This window comes from Triturus cristatus, chromosome 8 (genome assembly GCF_964204655.1).
Source record: "Triturus cristatus chromosome 8, aTriCri1.1, whole genome shotgun sequence".
NCBI lineage: Eukaryota > Metazoa > Chordata > Amphibia > Caudata > Salamandridae > Triturus > Triturus cristatus.
Genome location: NC_140591.1, coordinates 250,490,246 through 250,517,465, shown reverse-complemented (window position 1 = coordinate 250,517,465; position 27,220 = coordinate 250,490,246). Strand labels below are relative to the sequence as shown.

Here is a 27,220-nt window from a genome sequence, read left to right as displayed (position 1 = left end):
CCCTCCCTCCTTGACCTTCTTCTGCATGGATTCCCTTACTATCACGGCCCCACAGTGCCCCTCAACCAAGGCCAGACTGGGAACTAAAGCAGCTCTGTCAATTTTTTTGGACCAGCCCCTGGGGAAGCACTGCCTGGCCCCGGGAGGTTGGAAACACATGCGTGCTGTTTTTGTTACTAGGTGCAAATATTGCAGCACTGCTGCAAAACTGGCCCCAGTAACAAAACCAGCCCCACTGCAGTAATACCGGCCCCTACCCTTCAAGCCTCCGGGAAACGCCTGATGCCCAGAATAGTCAGTCTGGCGCTGCCCTCAACCCTCCATAACCTCCTCTCTGGGATGCATTTCATGTTTTTTATAGTGCTACATAGTTCACTCACACTCATTTGTGTGATCTGCATGGTACATGCTCTTTGCAACAGGCACATTAACCCTCTGCGCTATTGACGGATGAGTCAAAACTGCCATTAGATAAAACCCCGAGCTCTCTCCAGCAGGAATATTAATTACTAGAGTTATCCTCACAGTTTTATTGTTGCCCGAAAACTGCTGGCCACACAAGGATCTCCGCAGGATGTGCTTTGTAGACAGCGCCCCCACCCCCTCCCCATGTCTGGCCAGGTGCGGCTGCACCTATGATGCCGGCCTAAAGCCAGCCTTGCTTACCAAGGTAGAATGTGTGATTTAGACAGCACAATTGTTTCGAAAACAGTGAGGGTTTATTGAGTTATCACGGGCGCTGTAGATGATTTCCTTGGCGACGGTCTCACTTCCACGCTCGCTGCCTGCTGCACAGAGAGAGGCTGGTCGCCCAGCACGTGACACATACTCTCCCTCTCATATCGCCATAATACACCTAGAAGCTGTGATCCCAGCTCTGCCACAGATTTAACATTTAGCCCTTTGACAACAGGGCCATGGCCCCAGCTGGCCTGGAAAAGATCCAAACACTTCCGAAAAGATACAGAGAGAATGCCCCGAAGCCGACGCTTACACCAGCTTTGACCACAAATCAAGCCGCACTTTGTTGACAGCATTTACGGAGACATTGTTTGGGAAACCCACACATTGTTCCCTTCCAAGAACTTACTCCACCTTAACATTTACGTTAATTGATTGCAAAATCGTGTTTGCCAAAGAAAATGAGGTAATTCACATGCCCTGGCTTGTCAGCTTCCTGTGGTGAGTGGAAAAGGTGGGATACTGTGTGCCTTTGAAAATCTGTGATGCAGTTCAGATGAGACACACATATACTATATAAGAAACACTTACAACACACATGGTCACTCAGCTGAGCACAGCCATTCCCACGAGTGACTCTGTCAGGAGGGTTGAGAAGAATGAAGGGCGTCTCACTTTTCCTGGTGATGTTCCTCACAGTCTCTGATGCGTTTCCAGCAGCTCGCGAAATAGAAGATGGACAAGATCCTGAGCAAATGGCTAAGGTAAATGTTTACATTGTGAGGAGTTGCTAACAAAAGTGCCTGCTTAACTAATACTTTTCTTTTTGTTACCAATAGTGAAATGTTTATTTGAAGTGATACAAATATAATTCACAGTTTGCAGAGTGAGGATATCCAGAAACATCTACAAACATGTTCACTCATATAACTGAGCATCAAATTGTCAGTTTCAAAAGTAAAAGTTGCTTAAATGTGCATATATACTTATATAAAACGATACACGACAGAATGCTGTACTTTTAATTAATATATCTACCGGAAGTCTTATGTTGTGCTTGTAGAATGTTGTGAAATTGTTGTTGGTGCCCATAATATGGGTACTTTTAATCCAGAAAATGCAATGGTGTCCTCCTTATGTTTAGAAAAGATCTGATTTTTTTCTACCCGCTTCGTTGGTCAACAATACTAAGTGTGATGCCAGGCCTGCTAGTCCTGGTTGAGGTTGCACACTCTCTTGCAGGATGCGGTTACAGCGTGGTTCCCTATATATGATATTCCGGTGTGGTCATCACCGTGGTGTTATGAACAGTGTTGACACATTCTGAGCACACCCGTTTGCAGAAGCTGGTGACCAATCAGGAAATGGCACAATGTCCATTAAACTCATTGTCCTGGTTGCTCCTCTTTGGCCTGTTAAACAACAGCACCATTGCACAAGAGTGACAATGTGTGGCACAAAGATGTCTCTAGGTATGGTGGCGTATATGTCATGAACGTTGATAGAAAACTACAGAGCACTCTACAAAGGAGTTGTCAAAGTGTACAGAAGAAGAGGATGTGTGAGTGGATGCAGGCAGGATTGGGGGGTTTACCGACTGCTGCCCTGTTCCTGTATGGTCTGATATGGTTAAGGTGGTCTTCAAGAGACGGGTCTTTAATTCCTTCCTGAACATCGCTTAGTAAGGGATCATGGCGGCTTTGCCTTCAGAGAAATCTCCAGATGTTTGCAATCTAGCAAGCTTGCTGTATTGATACTATATTTTGGTCTAAATATTACTTTTAATCTATATTTATATCCAGTACCATTTAAAAGAAAGACAGTAAATTAACACGTGTACCTCAAACAATCTCACAAATCATGCTATTCCACCTGTTCTTCATTCTAGGGATATTTGGAAAAATATTACAACCTTACTGCGGATGGAGGGAAGCATTTTCGAAATGGAAACAGCGGCGCATACTCTGGAAAACTGCGCCAAATGCAGGAGTTTTTTGGGCTGGAAGTGACAGGAAAGCTGGATAAGGACACATTGGAGGTGATGGGTCAACCCCGGTGTGGGGTTACTGATGTGGGGGAGTACAGCACCTTCCCTCGACGCCCTGTATGGAAGAAGACAGAGCTGACCTACAGGTAATGCCCCGGAAGTTGTGAAGTAATTGAGCAGAGCAGGATACCCGGTATATTCCATCCCCAAGGGGAGAGTCCAGGGCTGAGCCCACACCTTTTGCAGGATACCCGGTATATTCCATCACCAAGGGGAGAGTCCAGGGCTGAGCCCACACCTTTTGCAGGATACCCGGTATATTCCATCACCAAGGGGGGAGTCCAGGGCTGAGCCCACACCTTTTTTGTCATCCTTATATCAATGTGCTTTTCCTTGCATAGCACTGACTACTCAGAAGAAAAACAACGAGCATTGACAAAGCCAATGGGTTTCGTCTGTGTAGAGTGCATGCACACAAAAAAATACAAGATAAACCTGCACACATATCATACATCCAAGCAAGTGCAGTCTACCATACAGACAGTCGTTTTAGGTCTCGCTGAGCCCAGCGCATGCGCTGGCTCGGAGAGACATTTTGTATGTGGGATTTTCAAAGTGCTGCTGGCTGGCCTAACGCTTGCGTTCACGCGATCGTGCACGCGCGCAGCCGGCCGCCAGCAGCACTTTGAAAACTTGTGCGTCATCGCGATCATTTTCGCTTTCAGAACGATCGCGATCACGATGACGCACGCGCACACACAGCTCCCTCTTCTCCCCCTCCCCCACCACATATTGTGTCTCCGGCCGCTCGCGTGCGGCCAACGCTTGTTTTATTTATGTTGCACATTTCTCCCCTTTGACCACACACTGCCAGGCAACGAGGAAAAGCACCATGAACACCATAATACCATTCATACCAGGGCTTGGCCTTTTCAGCGTGCCTTCCGGGGTCCACTTCTCATCCCTGCCCTGATAATGAATCATATTAGCATTTCAAAAAGCCCATAAGAGGGGAACGCTCTTCCTGTGGCGGCTTTGTTACTGTGCAAATAAAGGATTGACCGCAGATTCGATAAATGCTCTTTCTTATTCAAGAAGAACAATAAATGCCGGGTTTGCCCGCTGGACATTTGGTGTGTGGTATTTCTTGCAAGCGCACACAACCTTCAATCGAAGAGGGAATCATACGTGTGATGCGGAAGCAAAGGCTGATGCGATGCTTTCGCTTTTAAATGACTTTTTATTTTTTAATCTCTGTGGTGTTTTGACATCCTCACACTGCAGTCACCTCATGCTAACGTGCAGGTCTGTTAAATTTTAATCCATATGTTTCAGAAACTTTTTTTGTCCCCCATAGTTGAAAACAGCTCTTGTTTCAAGAGCATTGCCATTTAAATAAAAAAAAACATCTTTGTGAAATAAAAGTATTTATTTCCATTTGTATTAATGTATTCGAAGATGATTAAATTGTATATTGCATTCCTTTCGAGCTGAGTTATTTTGGCGGTGTTCTTGATCATTCTGGAATAACTTAGTACATGCCTGGCTGTTAGAAACACACGTATAGAGTTGAAAATCGAATAATGAACCTACTTATCTTTTGAATTTAGCATCTTTCCTTGTTTTCCTTGAACCTCTCCATTCCATTAGTTCTATTTACTCTTCTGGTTTCCATTATACATCTTCATCTCTTGGCTACTCAGATTACTGCCTCATTCTATTATTCCGCGTGAGAGGGTCAACAAGAGCATTCATTGCTTATTTGCTTATTTACATTGGCACTACAGGTATCCTGCCATTTGTCCCTAATCCCATCCGATTATTTCTTTGTATTTTTGGGGGTTTCCAGGGTCACTAGCTGTGCTGTGGAGCTTTGTCACAGTGAGTTGGAAACAGAATTTTAGATTAAATAAAGGTATCCTACAGGGTTTTACAAGGCCCATTCTAAGGCAGCCTTCCAACTCTGTGCCAAGTAAACTATCTCTACCTCAATCATGGCGTGCCTTATCTCTTATTAAATTACCACTCTGAATATTTTCAGATCTCGTTTAATCTTTTTCTCCCATCCATAGTACTTTGTTTTATTCTAAATGTTTTCTTTGCTTATCTGAGGCGGGCAGTGGTCAGCTTACAATTTTGAGTTAGCTGTGACGTAGAAGAATCCTCGAATTTCTCAAAAGCCCTGTTGAATAAGGAACTTTTACAAATTAAGATACAATTTGAAGACTTCGATTAATAGACAAAGTTATTAGAGGATACAAATTCACCCCAGTATTGTAAAATGTTTATCCCAAATGGGCGTTGCTTCTCTGGTATCTGTATGCTGGGCTTTAACACCTAAAGAAGCATCTGGCTGTGTCCTGGGGTTATACATGTGAATAAAAGATTGGGTGATTCTGTTTGGTTTCTAACTCACATTTTAGACCATGGAAGGAAAAATAGCCCTTAACAATGAGATTGTCAGCAGATTTGGGCAACCTGCATGCGTGTGGCTATTTGACTAGCAGTAGGCAATATAGGGCTCAAGATTGTATGAAGGTTATTTGTAATTGCGAGCGGTCTGCCATCAAACCAAAATAGCTTTTAAACTAAGTTTTTGACTAAAACGTGTACTTCTGATGTTACTGCTCAGTGCTTGAACAAGGATGCAGCTGGAGACCCTGCAGTGACGTTTTATTAACAGTAGGTAGGGAAGTGGGTTGACTTTATCACCCTGTGATGCTTGTTTGCCTTTGTTCTTGAGTCATTAGTAAACAAACGCAGTCTGTTGGACTTTGCCTCAGCAGTAGTGCTACCTTTCAGCACTCAAGATTGTCTTAGAGTCTTGTTCTCACTTTGCCCTAGTTTGATCATGAATTAAGTGTGAGCACCTGCTCATTTTTCACTGAGTTTATCCTGATATCCTGCACCACCAGCCATGTATATTTCTGTGTGCTTTCAGATTGTAGACCAGAAGAGAGATGGATTTGTGGCCCTTTTGTTACATGTGGTCTTTTCATTTTTCTTGACGCTGCCCAACTGATGACAAAGTTACAAGGGGGAGTAGGGAGGCATTGTCCGTGGTCAACTGTTTAGTTCAAGAAGCTCTCTCACACGAATTAGATGTTAAATAAATAAACCTTTGTCATTTTTAGCCAAGGATGGAGTAATCTCATATGCCCGTTGTAGCAAAAAGTATGTTCTAAAAAGCGGGTAACGTCAAGACGGAGTTTGATGCCTAGGCTTTCGCTGCGTGCTTCTGCGTTGGATACATTATCCACGCTGAGGCTCATTCAGGCTGTGTAGGCATGGTTTGCTGAACAAACCAATGATGATGCAGCACCTATCAATTTCAGTGACCACTGAGGATGAAGTTCATCCACTGAACTGCCCTGAGACAGGAAGGAATTTCTTCTACCACCTGTTTTGACCCTCCCATTCAAACTCTTAATGTAAATGGAAAGAATCTGTTGATTGGTAATGAGACGTAGTAACTGAAAGACCTAGAACAAAAATAGATTCCCTTTTGTGCAAACTTTCAACATAGAAACTCCAAATATATTTCCCTGGGCTGAATGGAAATGCACTAACAATTTAAATACAGAGAGCAACACACTTTAAAAACTGTTTGACTCAATCACGTTATTCAAGTCCTGTTGTGTATTCTATTATGTTGTCCTATTGAACTGAAAATATTTTGTGTTTGATAATGATGTCTTGTGAATTATCGATTTAAAAGGGACAGACAAATTGAAAATAGTCTGTTTTTAATAATTTTACCAGGTTCATGTTTTTAATCTTTGTATGTTATTTGGCATATGAATGATACATTGTATTGTATATTTTTATATAAATAAATAGGAATGCATTTTTCATAACAACGTGAGAGTCCAACAGCTTTTAAAATGTGTTACTCACTGTATTTTCATTTTTATTGCATTACCTTCATGGTTCCCTGCTCTTGAGTGAATACCTCTCTTCAGGAAGAACTCTAGACTTGTATAACCAAGCTGTAAAGACCCTTTCCAGCATTGGGAGAACTCAAACACTTTGTACATTTAGATTTTCATTCAGTTTTCACACCATTCCACAAAGAACCATGTTGATCTTCTTCCATTGCATGTTGATCCATTTGAGGTTTTTTCCTAAGGTCTTGTAACACTACTTGAGAATCCTTCACTATCACCACATTTTTAGGTCTCGCCTGACCCAGCGCATGCGCTGGTCTGGCGAGACATTTTGTGAGGGCTCCAAAAAGTGCTACCAGGCCAGCCTAGAGCTACAGTGCATATGCGCGGGCGCGCGCGCCGCGCTTTACCGCAATTACTTTCACTTTCGCGGCCGCTTCGATGTTTGATCGTGATCCCGATCACTTTATCTTTCGTGTCCGCACGGCCGCTTTGCATAGCCAATAGGTCTCGCTTTTGGGACCTTATAAGTATTTAGTTATGCAACTGTTGCATGGCTAAACACTTATAAGGTCCCAAAGGCGAGACCTATTGGCTATGCCAATGCTTGTTTTCTTTATTTTCTTTATTCGGCCATGTGTGCCCATAAAAGACAAAAACAATACAGAGCAGTTAAATGATTTTGAAACAAATAACTCCATCAACCTCAACATAATTAATAAGATGAATGATCCAATAGCCATAAGGCATAATAACTAATGCTCAGCAACAAAATAAAACCACAACACATGAATTCTTTAAAATAATTCTTATAACCGCATATTAATTGCTTAGTGCATTTATAACATATGAAATAATCAAGTACAGTAAATATCTAAAATCAAAATAGGATCATACTACAACGAGCAGGACTATCAACAGAGTGAAACGGAGGTAAGCGCAGAGACATCACAAATATACATGCACCTTTGCACATGAACAGCAAACATACAGACGCGCATGAAGCCTGATTACACACACATACAGGCTCCTATGTAAAGTAGCACACATACAGGTACATTAGTCACATTGAATCAGAGCTATATGCCTGCATTGCTTAAAGGTGCCCCATTACATAAGTAACACCGCCTCACAATCCTGGCCTGTTTGGGCAAAACATTGTCCTTCTAGGGTATGTATGAACAATGTTGTAATGGCAAAAGACCAACTACAATTTCCAGGATGCAAAGATCAGTTGACTGAAAAGCCAGGCACAGCTATCTTAAGCTTGACATTTGGAAACAATCCTTATGAGTAAATGCACAGATGGACTGACAAATTGAATCAAGCATATTTGTGGGCTTCATAGCGATAATTTCATTTGTTTTTGTTTAGTTGCTTTTTAAGTATCACATATTTCTCGGAAACAAATTAGAGGTAACGTTTTAATCACCTTGACTCTTCTGGGCTGTGAAAAGATTTTATTGCACTTTGGGGCATACCAGCAAGAACCAGAGAGAATTATCTCTCAGCACGCTTAGCGCAAGGATAATTATCGCCGGCTAACGCTGATTTTTATCGCTGAGATAGCGTGCTATCAGCAACGCTCATCTCAACAGTGATAAAAATCAAGGCGCAAACTGCCAAATGTGCAATTATCGCTGGTATTCGCACAACGTTTGGCGAATGCTTGCTGATAGGGCAGGGACAGACTTAGCCATGATATCCACCTTCCATAGGATATCATGGCTAAATCAGATGAAAAGCAGGCGTAAGGAAAGTGGCCATACCCGAAGTCAGCGCTACTTTCCTTATCGCTCTGCAGGTTAGCGTGAGGCTTGATAATAGGAGATTCTCCCATTATTCTGGGGAGGCACGCCCACTTTGCATCTCATTAGAGATGCAAAGCTGGGCGTTAAGGGAAAGGGCGCTGAGGCAAGGATTCACGCCATAGCGTGACCTTGCTAATAGGGCGATACAATTATCGCCGCTTTCCGGCCGAAAACAGCCGCTAAAGCGGCGATCATTGTCTTGCTGATATGCCCCCTTGTTTGTTAACAACAGATTCGATGGAGTATGTCTTTGTACAGAAATGAGGGACCCATGTTTCAACTCTGGTACTGCCCTGGAGGGGATTGTTACTGAAAACGCACAGAGGCTGGTACTGCCTCCCATGTTATTTTTTGAAGACAGGGTGTCTTCTAACAGCCCAATCCATGAAAACACCAGACGCAGTATTATCACGAACCAATAAAACTCTTGCATTTGGCTCTGCTCAGCCATTCACAAAGATGGCAATTCCGGGTGAGCTGCTTGAGTGCATCAAGGGAGCTGATGAGGAAGAATGCAACTTTACGCAGGACAGTAGAAATCTCTGCACCAGGCCTTTAAAAGGGAAGACCCTTCTTTACAACAATCTCGTATATACAACATGTAGGACGTATGATGTTTGAATGAAATAAACAAAAATCCAGCCTTTGTGAAAAAGAGCAAAGAGCATATGCTGAGAGTTATGCCAAACTGCAAACTAATCCTAAATTTACTATGAGAACTCTCCCCATGGCTCTTCATCCTTTTGGGAAGTGGAAAATGATTATTGGAGAAAAACACAAGAAATGTGTGTCAGGCCTTGACATCTTAGGAATTATCACTAATCAAAACCCCTGCAACACTTTCAAAGCCAGGAAAATAGTGTAGTATCCTGCTGTTCAATGTCATCCTCCTTAGCACACAGGTGACATGGCAGGATGTTATCTTACAAGGCAGAATGAGCTCTGATGGGCTCAGACCTTCAGCCTGCCTCTGACCTCCAAATGAAAATGAAACAAGTAATCTCTGTAATCACCACTGATCATCTCTGGTGGCTTCAGCCAATTTAGACTTCACTCCATACATAAGTGAGTAAAGCAGGACAGTGTAGTGTAGCCCACTATGTTCACAGCAGCGGTCATTTAAAATAAATGCTTAGTTAGCTTTTCGTCCTCTCATGCGGTACATGTTGCTTTTTCATGAATCACTTGTAACATGCTCCCAAAGTGAGAGAGAACTGCGTTAAGGTGCATAGGCATAGGGAAGGAGGGATTGAAGAGGAAAGCAAAGGGCTGCACGGTAAAGAAAGCAAACAGATTGTTAAACAGATTGGAATTTAGCTTTTTTCTTGAAGGTTGAAAAAGATCATGTTGATCAAATTAGAGGTAGACAGTTCTGTAGTCTAAGGGGCCAATAACAACATTATTGTACTGTCCTGTCTTTTACTGCCCCATTCTCGTTTGCAATGCATGCTACTGCTAGCAAAGCCATGTGTTTGGAATATGGTTGAATATGAAAAATCTATGAGACTGAATCATAAAGTTATCTTGCTACATAGACAAGACATGTATCAAACACTTCACTGATGCACACAGTGAAACAAATAATTGGGGGTACTGCTGTAGGAAAAGGTTTAGTGTGCATATGGATACTTGAGGGATCAGAGTAGGTAAATGATACAAAAGATTACGATAGACATGGTGAGTTACATTTTTTTATATTGGTTCTATGTGTATGGCACTAGATGGCTGTTGAAATATAGAGCTATAAAATATTACGCATTTCCTACCACTACATCATCAAGGTAAGTAAAATGTTCTATTCTTAACTCTAATTCCACTTACCTAGACGTCCCCTGCGATGTAGTGGTAAGGCCAGTACAGTGAATACAACATTTTTGTGGGTTGATAGTTTGTCCACGCTATAGTGGTGTAATACCTTTTGTATAATATTCTATTTATTGTTATTGAAATGTATATTAATTCTTAGTTTATGTACATAATTCAACATTGCACAGGGTTCAGTGGTATAATTATTTACCCCTATAAAAAAAGTGAAGAAGAAATTGTGTTGGATTTAACTAGCAACTTTCATTTACTTTCTAGCTGATACATGGGCCTCACTCTTTTGTATTTTTTTAGAATTTTGAATTACACACCAGACATGGAACAAACTGATGTGGATTCAGCGATTGAGAAGGCATTCCTAGTCTGGAGTCAAGTCACGCCTTTGATCTTCACCAAAGTACATGGAGGCATAGCTGATATTTACATTTCTTTTGTTGCTGGATGTAAGTAGTGTATTAGAATTAATTTTGTACATTAATTCAAATTATGCTGTGGGTCAAATTTTGAGGAATAATGCTCGAATCTTCTTTTAGATCATGGGGACTACGAGCCCTTTGATGGGCCTTCTGGAACCTTGGCCCACGCCTATCCACCTGGAGAAGGTCTGCTAGGGGATGCCCACTTTGATGAAGATGAAAACTGGACCAAAGGCTCAGATGGTATTTATTTAGTTTTTATTGAGAGTGCTTTATAAAGTATGCACATGACCCAGGGGTATCTGAGCGCTGTACGTGAGGTTGAATAAAACAATATGAAAGGTATAGACACAGATACCTCTAGAGTAAAGAGATGCATTGGTCTGTTCAACAAATTTCATAATTATAAAACAGTCAGTTTATCAAAATTCCGTTAGTCTTCATAGTTCTAGCGACTTCGTGGTGGGTATTTGCTGCTGCTCTGAAACAATTCAGAACCACGTATCCAGAGGATCAGAGTGTTCAAGGGTTCTCCAGTGAATGACGTGCCTCTTACCAATCTAGAGGTTGCTGACATTGAGACGTCCCTTGTACCCTCTCTCTCCGAAAGACTATGCCAGGAATCTATTCATTAGGATCTCTTTTACCTCTTTTTGGAAGGAGTGGATCAATGGATTTGAGCGTACCTGGTAAGGAATTCCAGATCCTTGGCTCTGCTCCAGAGAAGGATCGTGTGTAAGTTTTTGCCGCATTAAGAGTCGTTTTGAGTGGAGCTGTTCTCGTTTTGGGTAGTCCTGACAGTGTCGCCGCACCTTATTCTAGTCTGGAGACAACAAGTGCTTGTACTGCTTGTTTGAAATCTGTAGGTGGTAGAATGGTTTCAGTTTTTTCAGTATTCTAAGTAGGAAAGTTGCACTGCATGTGGTAGCACTGATGTGAGTTCTCATATTTAGACTTTTGTCCAGTGTTATTCCCAGGGATTTCGTGGAATTAATGATGGTAGGTGTGCAATTGAGTACGTCTAGGTGCTTGAGCCAATCATGGACGAGTGAGGAGCTGTTTGGTGGGGAGAAAAGAAGAAATTTGTTTTTCAGAGAGTTCAAGTTGAGGTTGTTTTGAGAGAGCCAGGACTGGGTTTTGACTAAAATGTTATTTAGTTGAATGACATTGTCTAGGGAGGATATCTTTAAGTATAGTTGTGTATCATCTGCGTTCATGTGGTATGCAAAGTTTGATTGGTTGAGAATTTCAGTTATTGGGTCCATATATAGGTTACAGAGTGTGGGTGAAATGGTCGACCCTTGGGGGACTCCACATCTCACTGGTGAGGAGTCAGAGAATGAGTTGCCAAGTTTGATGCACTGTGAGCGATTCTGTTGGAAGGAAGCAAACCAAGAAAGCACTTTCCCAGACAACCCCCTTCTGTGTTCTAGTACTTTAGTAGGATGTTGTGATTGACCGTGTCAAACACTGATGAGAGATCTAGGAGGATGAGTAGGCACGAGTCGTTGTTGTATAGTATCTTAAGTGTGTCATCCATTATATGCACGATGGATGTTTCAGTGCTGTGTCCTGTTCTAAACCCTGATTGAAATTTGTTAAGTAGGTCGAATTGGTCAATGTGCTGGCTAAGTTGGCTGTGCACACATTTTTCCAGCAATTTTGCTAGAAAGGGGATTTTTGACACCAGACGAAAGTTGTTCAGGATTGTAGGGTCAGCACCCGCTTTTTTCAAGAGGGGCTCACTTGACCGATCTTCAGGCATTCTGGGATCCTGCCTTGTTTTATAGATGAGTTTACAGTCTCCGTTAGAATAGGTGAGAATGGATGACTTAGTTCCTTTAATGTTGTGGAGGGGATGTGGTCATTAAAATGTGAAGTTGATTTCATAGATATTAAGACCTTGTGGACCTCGTTCTCTGTTAGTGTTTTGAACTCGCTCCATGTAGCTTGATTTTTGGTCTTGGAAGGGTGGTTCAACAATGGCTCACTCCCCTGGCCTGTATGGTTATAGATGGGATGGCGATCATTTACTATTTTGTGCACTGTGACTGTTGGTTGCAATTTCCTTTTCGATTTCTAACATTTTTTCATCGAAAAATGTAGCAAACGCTTCAGATTCTTCCACTGTGTTAATACAGAGCTTAGTTATACTGTTCGCCCCGGTTGTTGGTTGACAATTTCAAACAGTCATTTTGGACTTTTTTTGCATTGTCTAGTTGGATTCTGAAGTATGATGCTTTGGCTTCCCAGAGGCTTTTTTTGTATCTGTTTGGTCGTTCCCAAAGTCTGTTTAGAAGTAATGTTGAGGGTTCCTGTCTCCATCTTCGCTCCGCCTGTCTGAAACCTCTCTTTTCCTCATTTAGGCTTTGAGTGTACCACGTTGGGAAGATTTGTTTCTTTGTTTTTTGAGTGTCAGAGGGGTTACTGCCTCCATTATATTTGATACTGTTCGGTTGTAGTGTTCAGTTAGTTCCGACACATTCTGTTTTGATGCTGGAGGGGTGAGGTTTTTTTTTTGCACAATTCTGTCAGTTTCACTTTATCTATGTTTTTAGTGTCTCTGACCCATTATTTTTGTTTGGTTATTTGCTCTTTGGTGGTTTGTGTGTGCGTTATTAGTTGGAATAATATTGAGTAGTGATCCAACCAGTCAATGAGTGTTATTGAGTTTATTGTCAATGCCCCTTCTCTGGATATGATTAGGTCGAGCGTCAAGCCTTTATTGTGTGTTGAGCTTGTGAAGGATTGGGTCAGATTGTGGTCCTCTAGGAATTGTTTAAGGGTGGAGACCTGTGAATCGTCCTCGTCGTTCCAGTGAGGGTTAAAGTCTCCAAGAAAAATCACATTGGGGTGTAGCATGGAATGTATTGTGATTGTTTCCATTATCTCTTCAATGAACAGCTGGTTGTATCCTGGAGGGTGATAAAACAGGTGTACTTTGGCTAGTGATTTCTCTGCTGTGTTGATTTCTGTACCCATGTATTCACAGGATGTGAGATTGTTCACAGGGCATGTTCGTCTATGTGTTTGTGACATGATCATGTCACTTGTGACATGTTCCCTTGAAACTAGAAAATATCTGCTTCATTGTCAGATATCAGCTTGCAAATGTGAAATAGGGACTGATAGACTGTTCCCATATGAAAACCAGATTGTAGAGTTTGCACATCAACTGGTTTGCGATTCGAAATGCAATTTGCAATGCATCATTTACTAATTGGTCGCATTATAAATTGCCCATTTGCCGGGAGTTGTAACATGACCAGCCAATTTAATATCCATTTCATCTCTATGTTTGCTTTCCCAAACAGGAAAGATTTTTTTAGACTCAGCCAGTCTCCATTAAAGGGACAGGGGTTGCTTTTTTTCCAGATAAGTGTTTCCAGTCAGTGAAAACTTTGTGCAGAGCAAGCAGTGGTCCTGTGGACCACTGCCTACTTCCACCGAGGTTGCGAACATGATTCCCAACGAGCAGCTTCCCTTTTGCAAACAGCGGCCACCCCACCTGGAAGTATCAGTAACTGATCAATTGTTGCAGCCATAATTAAGTTCACAAACCATTGACACATTCCAATGCGAATCCAAATCAGGAGAGGTGATGAAAATACAGGTTCTCATGCACATGTCTAATACAAATATAGGGGAAATAATGCCTGAGCTTTGTGGATATTCACTAATATGGTAAGCATTTCCTACACCAACAGCACATAAGCATAGACCAATGAACAGAAGAATAAGTAGTGCAGTTAGGGTGGTAGAATATGTGAAGTGCACCATATTTTGAGAAAGTGTAGAGGATGGGATTTCTCTTTATGAAAGATTGATTTTCATTTGGAGAAAAATGTAAAAATACAGAATATCAGATGTACGCTAATGAAAGGATTGCATGTTGTCGAATTTGGTGAATGTTTGACATTTTTGTGAGTAGAACTGTTAGTTGTACGTACACCTTGGAAACACATGGCTTTCAGGTTTCTGGATTGCAAAGCAAAAGCCATGCTACTTAAATGATATCCATAAGCTAATTTGACTGTGATAGCCATATTTTTGTGATTTAGCTCCATAGTAATTTGTGAGGCTGTATGTTAAATATAGGCGACAGAAATGTTGTGCTACCTAAATACTGTGACCAAAATTTCGAGGCCTAAAATACTGAGAAGATACGTGCCTATAAGGAAGTATGGATTTACTATTAAATTCACAAATTTGAGCACACAGACAAATCTATAGGTAAGTTAGCTGCTGGCCCAACCTTACACACATACACACACACACACACACACACACACTAATCAGCATGCGTAAAGAGATATTAACTTGCAGTTCTTACCCACATATTTGTTTATTACTGGTCCTTCTATTATTTATCTCTATTCCGGGAAAGGCATGAAACAAAGTTTCCATCTCTAGGTTGGTGAGCATTGACTTTCATGCTTTAAAAATATTCAGCAGTGGAAAGTTAAGAAACTCTTTTTGCCCCAACCAACCTCCTTCAGCCTCTTCAGCCCCAACCACTCTCCTCAGCACAGCTGTATACATTGACTGATCAATAACTTCAGGTGAAATGCCACCTTTCAAGACAGTTGGACATTTTGGGTAGTTACCTGCTTTCCAGTGAATTTCATGGTAATGCCTTTTGTATATAAAGATGCACACCTTGCTGATGCAATGTAACAGAGACAGATGATGCTGTAACCTTTGAAAGTGTAAACTAAGGTCCTGCAGCGATTAATGGGTGAAAATGATACAACAGTCTGCTAACACAATTTGAATGAGAATTGATTTAATACTGACTTTTATTCTAATGCAATTATTGACTAGAGGCTTTAGTTAAGTTAAATTAGAATAAAGTATTGAACATACAAAATATTGCACAGAAAATTAACATCCCAAGACAACCGAGGTTTTATGTGAAATATTGGACAAAATACATAGGTTTAATGTGTAGAACATCGGAAGGCAACTAATGTAAACAATTTTAAATTAATTCAGTATGTGCATGTAGAATATCAAATCTCAGTGGAAGTTTGGGGGTTGTCTTCAACACTCTAGTCATTGTGTGAGATGATGCAATAAAATGCAAACCAACACTTTGTGACAAAAATGCTTGCTTTCTAGGCACTAACCTGTTCTTGGTGGCCGCACACGAATTAGGCCACACTCTTGGTCTCCATCATTCCAATGTATTTGGCGCCTTGATGTACCCAAGTTATATTTACAGCGACCCCGCCCACTTTCAGTTGTCCCAGGACGATATCAATGGCATCCAGGACCTCTATGGTAAATATCTGTTAAAATTGATGCATTTGTCTCAAGAAATACAGGTTTTGGTACATATGAATGGAATGTGCTCTCCCTAATGTGTTTTTTTAACAATGGGGTCCTGACCCACAAACATTGTTTGGCACCTGGTGTTACTCTAATAATACTATTAACTTGCTCATGAATTCAAGGAGTAGGCCAAGTGTCACTGCTAAGTCAGGAGTAGTACAAGAGTAATTCACAATGTTTCCTGATCCTAGGGGAAGGCATGAGTTGGCATGAATTTACATTTCTTTCTTTTATGTCATATACCCAAATCAGAAGAATGATAATTGTATAATGAAAAGCATGGTAAAACATCGTAAACTATGGTGATTTATGCTTGAGCAACCAAATACCATTAATAACCAATAGTTGTCAATAAACATCAAAGCATGCCATCCTTCGTTTTTTTGATCAAATACGGATTTCAGCTCCAGGAAAACATTTTCTTCACCTACAATGCAGTTTCTAACCTTCACTAGGCAACCGCTTCTCCTCCTTTGTACTTTTTTAAGCCGGCAACACCTAAGCTTGGAATAAGACAACTTCTCTAATTTGATGCTTGGTGAATTAAGCCTGGATAGCGCAGGTGGAACTCACATCAAGTCCAGAATTAAGATACAACTACTCACAGAAATACTTTGTGAATCATCCCTTGTCTTTACTTGATGATACTTTTCCATTGGATTCCCGGTTTTATTCTTTTTTTATTATTTCGATTTTTAAAAGTGATCAGTGTTGTTCCTTGCTGTTCTCCCTGGTATCTAGCTTGTTAGCATTATTTCCTACTTCCTGTTTAATTTTCGTGCTTTTGTACCTCTGTATTTGATTTATTGCTGTACTTTAAAAAAATGCTTGTTACTTTCAATGACCTTTTCAGTGCAATCTATGTTTCCACTGCACTCTATTTTATAATAAATTGCAAATCAGGGGACTTGTTTAAATGAAAGCTAACCAGCTAAAATTATTTACCAAAGTATATTGTACTTTTACCTTTTAATTCTTTTATATTTCATAGGTGCACCAACACATCCCATTCCACCAACCAAACCGACGAAACCCACAACAACTTGCAATGGCACTATGACTTTTGGCGCGGTTACAACTTTCCGTGGCGAGATTTTATTTTTCAAAGACAAGTGAGTTGGTTTTCAAGAAAAAAAGTCCTTTCATTTCATTTTCAGGGTACATTAGTTATCCCATGGAAATCTTATTAATGTATTAGAAGGACATATATAAACATGTATAGAATGGACAGACATTAATTGATGTAGAAATAAAAAAACATATTGTATGTACCTAAGAATTGAAAGGGTTTTCTTAAGACGCACTATAGCTTCAGCTCGGTCTAACTTTGGTGCAGATAGCCTTCATCAATCCCATCCAGGATCTAAGAGAATTTAGAGGCTCATCTGAGGTACACAAATGTCCTTAAGACCAACAACCACTGAATATGTAAAGCACCTATGAAGTGACTGAATTTAGCATTCAGAACTTTGCCAATAGAATCAGTGATAACTTACAATGATAACATTAGAGAGCTTTTGCCCAAATACTGTATGCCCATCTTTTCCCCCTACCTCTTATTTTTATCATATCATAATAATACGTTAAAACTAATACCAAAACTCCTATCCAGTGTCTTGACGGAAACAGAACCAAATATTTTAATCTGGCAGAACCAGAACCTCATGGTCTTCTCTTGTTAACAACACGGAATGCACTTCAGGGATTAAAAACCTCCACCCAATGCACAGTGCAAGAAAATCCTGTTTAATATTAGAAAGAGACCCCTAGCACATAATGTTAGATCATTTGCCTTGTATCTTTGTACGTATGCTGATGACAACAATGGAGGACTCATTGCAAGGATACCCCAAGCATTAGATGGGTAGCTTACAGTGGTACTCAACTGGATGGTCCTACATTGACTCAAACTAAATATGGGTAAGACTAAAATTCTCATCATGGGTCCCTTTCTCTCTCTCAAACTTTCCTCCTTATGGTCGCCAATTCTCAGTTCCTGCCCTTGATCAGCCAAAGGCCTTACAAGTCTGAGTGTAAAAATGGATTCCTCCCATCAAGTGGGCTGCCAAAAAGTCTCAGTTGTCTCTACCTGTATTTTTGTAAAAAAACAATATCCCCCTTTCTCCCACTGTTATCTTTTGAAGGCCAACACCTTACTATTGTGGCTGTTATTAGGTTCAGATTGGATCACTCTAGCAGCCTGTCCTTTCATATGAAAGCTTCTCTAACTCAACTCATCACTTGCTGTGTATTCAAAAAGAGAAAGCCCACTTTGAGGTAGGGGGCCCTGCGTTTTAGCCCTACCACTGTATAAGTGCATACTCTAAAGTGCCTCTCAGTTGAAGAACGGGCCATCTTTAAAACTCTTTGTTTAGCCGCTTATGCTATAGAAGGCACAGTGCCTCAAGTTATATTAAAACGCCTGCAAGCATACTTCCATTGCAGGGTGCTCCACTCAGTTTGACACAGTTTGTGAAGTCCCTTAAAAAAGTTCTCTTCTGTTAACATTGTGCTTTTGCAGATTACCATTCCCATGCCGCAAGCTGCAAGCACTATGGTGACAGAGTACTCTACTACAATCTAAAACTGGTATTTGCTTTTGCAATTCGAGATCTAATACCAATTATTTTCTAAACAGATAACTCCAGTCAGGGCTGGACTAGGGAACTAAAAGCACCCATGGCAACAGTGCTCAAATTGGCCCACTCTCTGTGTTTCCTCAAGCTCTCGTTCTCTTTCCATCCATTCATTCTCTCTCTCCTTCTCCCCTCCCTCTAGTTTTCTTCTCTGATCACTTTATCTATACTTTCCCTCTACCCCCTGTACCCCCTCTCTTATTCTCGTTCTTCAAGCTAACCCATGCACCAGGAGGAACCCTGGACTTGCAAACCGGTCTCAAAGGGCGCCAGCCAGTGGGGAAATGCCTGCTGGAATAAAAGGCCTGTCCGGCATTCATTTTTACCTATTAGAAATACATTATAAAGACAGGAGCTTCAACTGGGGGAAAATACTCACCAATGCAGCATGAACGGCTCATTTAGATATTGTCAGATGCATGGCAACTGTCCACTCCTGAAATTCATGAATTGAAGGTCCATTTGCCACTGGGTTTTCAAAGAGTGTTGACGGAAGGACCGCATATTTAGGGTGGTCATTCCATCAGACATTTTTCCTGTTCAGGGCTTTCAGCATGAGCCTGGTGGTTCTGACACCAAAGAAATATATTGCACATACTGGGAGAAAACATCCAGCATGTTAGGGCCATTTCCTTTTTTTGTATTTTAATAACAAACTCCATATTTTCTGAGCAGATGAATTAAATATGGTGCCTCTTTGCAAAGCTTCGCTGGTGGCACAGGGACCCCTAACTGCATGTTGCAGTTCTCTAAGTATGATGGCCATTTTTCCACCAGGGAAGTGGAGGACATCGCTCTGCTGACCTGGCAGATTGGTGCAATTCTCTGAAAAAGCCCCGCAGTCTCTATTAGCATAAGCATCTTGGAGCATTAACGTCTCAATAAACCCCCTCCCTCAGGTGTTATTGACCATACATACCCTTGTGACCTCTACCAATAAACTTTATCTGCATTGGTTCAGATAGTTATTTGAAGCACTTTGCACTAGGACTCAGGATAAAACCTCACTTGAAAATCATGTTCAGTGGACACCCCCTTCAGGAGGGTTTCATGAAACCTGTTCCTGACCAGCTAGCTTCAGGAATGGTGGAGAAGGGAACAAGTTGTTAGAACGGCAGAGAATGCCTCCTGGAGTCCTACTCAAAGCACATTGAAGGATATTGGTGTTGGTGTCTCATGGTTACTCTCAAGGCACTTTGAAAGATACAGGTCTTGGTTGCTCCCAGGTTCTTCATAGGTGACCTCTCAGGTTTTACATGCATGTAAAGGACCCTGTCTCAAAGTAATTAGAACCAGGATAACCAAAAAGACAGCTGTGTGCGTGTCATGTGGATGGGAATCATGACATGATTGTACTAGTATTGAAATTGTATTGGACTTTTCAGATATGACCTTGCATTCTGGTTTTTACCATCAAATTATGAGGTATAAAAACAAAGTAAATAAGTTATTTCTGCTCAACATTCTATACCTAACAGAGAGTGTGTGCCATTTGAAAGTAAGAATTAATTGTTTGCCTTTTCCTATTGTAGTGAGGCATTTTATCTCTGTCCTTGTGTTTATGGGACATATCAATGAGGGCATGGTCAGATTGGCCTACAGGGCAATTAGGTAGTGCCTGATGGACTGGCTTGAAAGATTGGTACGTGGGCCGGGGTTTTAGCAGTTTTGGAACGGTTTTATTGCCAGGTGGGACATTTTTTACTGTTGATTTCCCTGATATTGGCAACCTTTTTAACAATATGCTTTAATAATGTAAGACAGTTTTATTTTGGTGCCCAAGTTTAGGTTTTGTCCCAGTCCGACCCATGAATGAAGGAAGCTATCCAGCAACAAATACTCCCTATGCTTAATTGAAACATAGACCATTCATATTCATTGTTGATTGAGGTCAGGTGTGCATTCTAGTGTAAGGGAGGAACATGTCAACATACACATAAATGCCCCTAAGTTGTATTAAAAATAAGCATGCCTGGCAGCAATAAAAAATCAAATACATTGTTAGTTTTTCATTACTTTCACCTTACCCCATATTATTGCTCTAGCCACTTTTCTGTTCCAAAAGAAATCCTAACTTTCAGCTTGGAATTTGCTATCTTCACTTTCTAAGACCATCCAGAAGGCACCATACAGATGCTTTCTTAATTATGGGATATCTATGGAACAGGGCAGTGTCAATCATACAGCAGTGTGGTGATGTAACCTATATTTTTTGTACACGGTGGGATGAACAGTGGAGTATCTCAGCTCTCCTGGGCTGTACTTTTATGTTGAGAAAGTGGAGACCGATAACAGGGGTGAGACAGACCAATTGCCTACAGCGAGTGCTTACTAAAATCCAACTGTTAGTAAAGAAAGTTTACTCATTGTACAGTAACCATATTAGACTGCGTGGACCGCGACGCACTTCAGTGAACCATAAAGACTGCTGTAGCCTGTATGCGATTATAAAGAACAATTTATTATGCGACAAAATGTGCTTTCAGCTCCTTTTATCTGTGCAATTTGCGAAATACCACATAGGCAGTTTCTGTGTCACAAAGAAATAATTTCTCTCGATTTACATACAGCGTGCTTTTTGTAGACATCGTAGTGAAAACATTTATCTAGTGACCTCAATACCTACAAATCATGTATTTTTAACGTATCTGCATATTTCTATTGAACTAGAAAATTGACTTGCTATTTCGCGTTCATAGGTTTCAATATCAATATCTCTCGACCATATGCATAGCCATTCATCTTAATTAAAAGAGGCGCATTTTGGGAGCTATTTTTTATTTTTGATTTTGTGTGTGTGTTTTTTTTTAGAATGTTTTGGCGCAAGATTCCTCACAGCTCAGAAGTCAGATCCTACCTCGTGCACTCCTTTTGGTCATCTCTACCGTCGGGTGTTGAAGCCGCTTATGAAAATCCTGCAACTGATCAAATCTATTTTTTCAAAGGTATCACAACATATCTATGGCTACTCATCTGCAATTCAACTTGCCTGCAATTTGATTAATTTTTTACAGCAGACACATTGAAATTGCATGTAGTATTTGCTTCTGCCACATAAATGTGTATTGCTAGTTCTATTTTGAAGGGTCAAAATCAGAGCCACGGTACCCCTGCGTCACATTTCCTTGCTTCTGCAACAAATACCAGTTGGGGGGAAAGAGTATGACTTTCAGATGACCCCAGGTCCTTGGCTCGTCACCTAAAAATGAAAAGATAATACTCTGGGTGAAAGTTTCCTACATTAAGGGGCCCCATGCAGGACCACACATTTTCAAACACTGTGGCATATCTACATGTATTTTTGAGAGCTCACAAGTGTATGAAACTAGAACAATGTTATTTGAATTGTCACAAGATTATAAACTTTATGGATTTGCAAATTCAATTTGTGGTCAGGTTTTCATGAGCCGTGGTTATGTGAAGTTTGTGACTGACTGTAGTGACTGATAATTCAAGTTCTGAGAAAGTTGTTAGCATGACTTTCAGACTGGCCAAAAAACAGCGAACAAATTAGGAATTCAGGTGTCTGCGCCTTTATTTATAAGACCTGCTAATTGCTGGTTCTCATTTCACAGTGCCATGAAAGGAGGCTGGTTTTCACGATGGTTTTCATATTATTTAATGTGCAGAGAATACACATGAAAGTGTTGTGATCAACAGCTAATGAGGTGTTGGTTTAATGAAAGCCCTTAAAGCAACGAGATGGCTTTTCCTTCACTACATTTTATTAATTCCTTCTTTGATAGGAGCTTGCTTTTCACGATGCTTTTCATATTTTGAAGTATGCATGTGTTTAATGTGCAGAGAATACACATGAAAGTGTGATGATCAACATCTAATGAAGTGCTGGTTTAATGAAAACACCTTAAAGCAACGAGAAGGCTTTTCCTTCACTACATTCTATTCACTCCTTCTTTGTAGGATCTAAATACTGGGCTTTCAGTGGAACTGACATGTTACAGGATTACCCCAGGAGCATCCATCGGTTGGGCTTTCCAGGTTCTGTGAAGAAAATTGATGCAGCTGTCTATGATGAGGCTACAGAGAAGACCTATTTCTTTGTAGGGAACAAGTATTGGAGGTAAGCATTGAAAATCGTCCATTTCCTATTGGATTCTTCAGGCCCAATTCACAAAAACAATGCGTATATAGATCTACTTCTACATATATGTCTAGCCCACCACCTTTCTGCTACTCATCAGAATTATACTTAGGTGTAGATTTATATGTCTCCACACCCATCAGTCAGGGATTAAGCCTACTATGATTGATTTTACAAGTGTAAAATTACTACAAGTAACCAAGCACCTATTGGTGGAGATCTCCCTAAGGGAGAGTATAGGGACATTTAGTAAAGTTTAGTAACGTTTATTTACTTACAAAATATATTTATTGAAAATATATATGAAAATAGTTTAAAACAAACATTAGTAACTTGAACTTACAAAATAAAATAGAAAGCTACAGCACTTTAATCATGCAAATTTCATGTGTTTTAAAAATACAAATAATGTAGATTTATTAATTTAATTAAATGAATAATTCTTAATTTTTTAACAATATTTAAAAAAATACCCAAACCCACTAACATTTTTATTTTTATTAAATCTGCAGAAAAAATGGTCAACAATTATGTATTTAAATGATCTTTGTTATTTTTTAAAATAAGTCAAAAAGTTGATTTACATTTTTTTGGGTGAAATTAAATGATCACATGTATTATTAAAAAAATACTATTAATTAATAGCAGCACACGCGTTTTACACACACAAATACACTCATATAGAGATCAGTACCATTAAATGGAGCACCCGACAACACCACCATCACTCACTTCAAAACTGCTCTCCTCAAATATTTGTTTTTTAAGCAGAGTTTTTAAGGATAGGTATTTTGAGATCTTTGAAAGGAGAGTTAAATAACGAATTTCAATAAGGGCTATAGATTAATAAATTTACATTGTACTGTAATACTGTGGTCGGTGTTAAAAACTTTTGGGTGATATGCATTAAGCAGTTTAATGTCTATTTAGTAAATGTTTGTCCTTAAAGAAATAGCTGTTACATAAAAATCTGTTTGTCTCACTTTTTGACTGCAAGAAATAGATGATTTATTTCTTATTCTTTCTTTCTTTCTTTCTTTCTTTCTTTCTTTCTTTCTTTCTTTCTTTCTTTCTTTCTTTCCCCAAAGGCATCCTAGCACTAGATTATCAGATCAAGACAGGCATGAAATTAACAATTAATTATTCGAGCATGCATTTTGAAGTTAGCTTACTCTATATTATATGTGGTCCTTCGCAATTATTCCATAATTTACACGAATTAACTTTGTTTCAGTTATAATGAAGGGACAAAAACTATGGAGAAAGGTTTTCCTAAGCATATTGCGGGTGACTTTCCAGGACTTGACAGGAATATCCAGGCAGTTTTCCAGTCTGATGGTAAGTGGAATGAATTTCAGAATACAACAATAATCAATCTGATTGTTGTACAGTCTCCAGAAGTTAGATTGCTACACTTAAACCAGCTTGTGGGAATTAATTGAAAAAGTGTCAGAAACAGAAATGATATATCCTAGAATAAAGCAATAGCCATTTCCAAATAAAACAAATGTATTCTTTTGGGAAAAGGAAGAAGGCAACATAAAGAGAGCACTCAGTTATTGGACCAATCATTCCCAGTTAGTGTTGACTGTACTCCCTAAATAAACTAGGGGTGAAACATTATTGTCAATGGAACTGAATGCTTTATGTCTGACTTACAAAAGCTTCTATCCTAGTTTAAGAAAATTATAAATCAATTTTAAGATTAGCCTTCCTTTTTTTAAGATAGTTTTCCAATATTTGGCCCCAAAAATATTTTAAGGTTGTTTTCAGTGAGCGAAAAACCGTATTAAATCAGATTGCTTCATGGTATTAGACATTCCTAAGACTATATTAGACTTGGCAAAAAACGTCCCAAATAAAGCCAATTATGCGAAAACAGAGGTTAATTCATTGGTCAATCCCATAAATGTGAATGTAATCAATAGATTCAAAGTTGATTACTGCAACACTCTTTGTTATAATACTTCAGAAAATTGTCTTCATTGTTTGAAGGTACTTTAATGAGCAACTGGTCTTGAACAGCATCAGAGAACTGAACTCTCAGTTGCAATCTCATACTTTCATAAACATAGATCCATGAAAAACAGAGAGTGCACTTCCAAGACATCTGGCAACAACTATTTTAATCTAGAGCACTGCTTTTAAAAGAACTTGCCTCTACAGAACTGGGTGTAAAACAATGGTATTTAACAATTTTCTAAGAGCAAACTAATGGACATGCCAGTTGTGAGAGTACCATACCTCCAGGTCATTACACCCAGTGTCTTGCTCTAAAGTAATCTAGATTCTAACTAGAATATAGTGTGAATGTCATGGAGTGTGAAATGTATTTGAAAATGCTAACTCGCCAGTTATTTTCAATCTCACTGTACAGAATATCATCATTTGTCTGTGTGCTCTCAATCCACCATTGGTGTAGTCTCTTTCTCATCGTTTTCCTTTCCTCATATTAATATCCCAGCTCTTCATTCTCATAAGTATGACCATTATCTAGTTCATGTTAACATCTGCCTTCAATTTCTTGCCATGCCTTTGCCATGAGATTCTTAAATGACCAACCTCCACCCATCAATGAACACCAACACTCCTACGTCTTTCCTCTGACTGGTGGCACGTGTTGCAATCTAAAAGGAAGTTGACTTGATAATTAAATTGTAACTGAGGAAAATAGGTGTTTGTTGAGGATGATAAATATGGATGGTTAGGTCTTGATGATCTAGTGTCCCACAAATAGAGGCCTATTAGCGCACATCTAGATTTGTGCACCCTGATTTTAGAGTACATTTCAATTATTGCTTTACTGTGTACACTTTAACAGCGATGATATTTGGCAGTTGTGTAGTTAGATGTATGTAAAGTAAAGGCCACTTGCACTTTAATTCATCACCACTTTAAAATAGATGTATTTCAGTTGCTGCCTCTCATGAGGGTGAAACATGAGATGTTTGACACTCAGGTCTGCACCAACATTTGTAACATGATGTTTGTCTCCTGTGCATAAATGTATTTTGATTGTGAAATTTGAAAATGCTACTTGGCTAATGTCAAACTGTGAGTGTATGATCTTAAGTGATAAAACATCTTTTGATGAGGTGGACGATCTGAAATTATGAACCTTTATGATACTGGGTGTCATTTGGAATCTTACAAGAAATATACTTGCATATTTGGTGGGCACTATTTGTGCTAGAGGATGTTTTTTAGCAAAAGCTAGCTAAGAGAAAATGTACTCTTGTCAAGATATTTCCCATTGAAACCTTGAACAAAGATGTGCAATCCCATGAGAGTGGATAGGGCTCTATAATTTTTGGGAAGTGACATTTTCACATAACCTAAATGATAAAATGTAGAAAGAGTTCCTGAAGCATAAGCTGATCCCCTGCCCTTTTCTAGTAAATATTGAAGGTAGCACAGCTATGACAGTAAGGAAGGGGTTGATGACTGATCTAATGCAGATGTAAATCATCTAAAATATATCCCAAGAATAAGCCTTGGTTTATTCTGTGCATGATATCAGCTGAGGCGTCATTCAGGAGGTGAAGACAGCTTCATCATATGGTTGCTGAAAGTGGAGTTCCAACTATTGCTGGGAAAGGTTTGTGCTAATCAGGTTGCTGTAACTGAGGAACAGGTTTCACTAAAACAAAATTGGAAATGTTACAACTAACTCCAATCTGTTTCAGTGATGTAGCCACTGGTTATCATGCTTTCTGTTCTGAAACTATTGGCAATCTGGTAGAGGGTTTCTTTGGCAAGAGAGTAGGTGGGCCCTTGTTTTGTTCATAATGAACAAAAGCTGGATATTGAAGATATTACAGATAATAGAGATGCTAATGACTTAATACAGAACTATAAAAAGATTGGTCTGAGGAACGAAATCCCTAAGGAAGTGAACTGTGATGTTAACTTTGGCTGGTTCAATATGAAAAGTCATGGAACAGGCAACCCGGGAAATACAGTTTTATATGCAGCATAGAGATCTCTTCTATGATTGCAATAAATCAAATTAATTCTTCCTTATGTGCATTTAGGGATGTTTAAAAGTTTACTCAGAATGTATTTATTTGTTTGAAATTGCTGATGTTTATATATTTGCATTCTAACTTCGCTCTAATTTATCAACAGGATTCTTGTATTTCTTCAAAGGACAATGGCAGTATGAGTTCAGTACAACTTTTAAGAGAGTAACGCGCATCTTGAAGACAGACAGCTGGCTTGGCTGCAATGATGAAAGATAAATGAACGCTGCACCCAACTGAATCAAATAAAATATTTTTATACAGATTTTATAAAAGCATTGTTTTTTTCATTATCGGTCAGATTCAAAGTCAATAGCAAACATAAGGTTACACTTTTCTGACACGAGGCAGCTTCTCTGCCACCGAATATCACACAGTGCACTTGTACAACAAGGTTTTCCAAAATTTCACCACAGGGAAAATTATTTTCTAACCCAGGAAACCACTTTCTCATCATACTCCTGAAATCTGGAGGAGATTCTTGAACCATACTGAAAAGGCCATTTGACCTGCAAATATT

General features: G+C 39.7%; 1 protein-coding gene across 1 annotated transcript; it reads left to right on the top strand.

Annotated features, from left to right (window-relative positions):
• The first annotated feature begins 1,237 nt into the window (after positions 1-1,237).
• LOC146801931 (matrix metalloproteinase-18-like) lies at positions 1,238-27,014 on the top strand. The gene is made up of 10 exons (XM_085621453.1): positions 1,238-1,445; positions 2,570-2,814; positions 10,485-10,633; positions 10,724-10,849; positions 15,728-15,889; positions 16,932-17,052; positions 21,388-21,521; positions 22,498-22,657; positions 23,913-24,016; positions 26,807-27,014. The coding sequence occupies exons 1-10, from the start codon at positions 1,341-1,343 to the stop codon at positions 26,917-26,919; spliced, it is 1,419 nt and encodes a 472-aa protein (XP_085477579.1). The 5' UTR covers positions 1,238-1,340; the 3' UTR covers positions 26,920-27,014.
• Positions 27,015-27,220: the final 206 nt, after the last annotated feature.

Excerpts from the sequence above, each read along its gene's own strand:
- LOC146801931 (XM_085621453.1), top strand. The coding sequence starts at position 1,341 with ATGAAGGGCGTCTCACTTTTCCTGGTGATGTTCCTCACAGTCTCTGAT. Across the intron at positions 17,053-21,387 it reads ATTTTATTTTTCAAAGACAA|AATGTTTTGGCGCAAGATTC; the intron begins GTGAGTTGGTTT and ends GTTTTTTTTTAG. Across the intron at positions 22,658-23,912 it reads GTAGGGAACAAGTATTGGAG|TTATAATGAAGGGACAAAAA; the intron begins GTAAGCATTGAA and ends ACTTTGTTTCAG.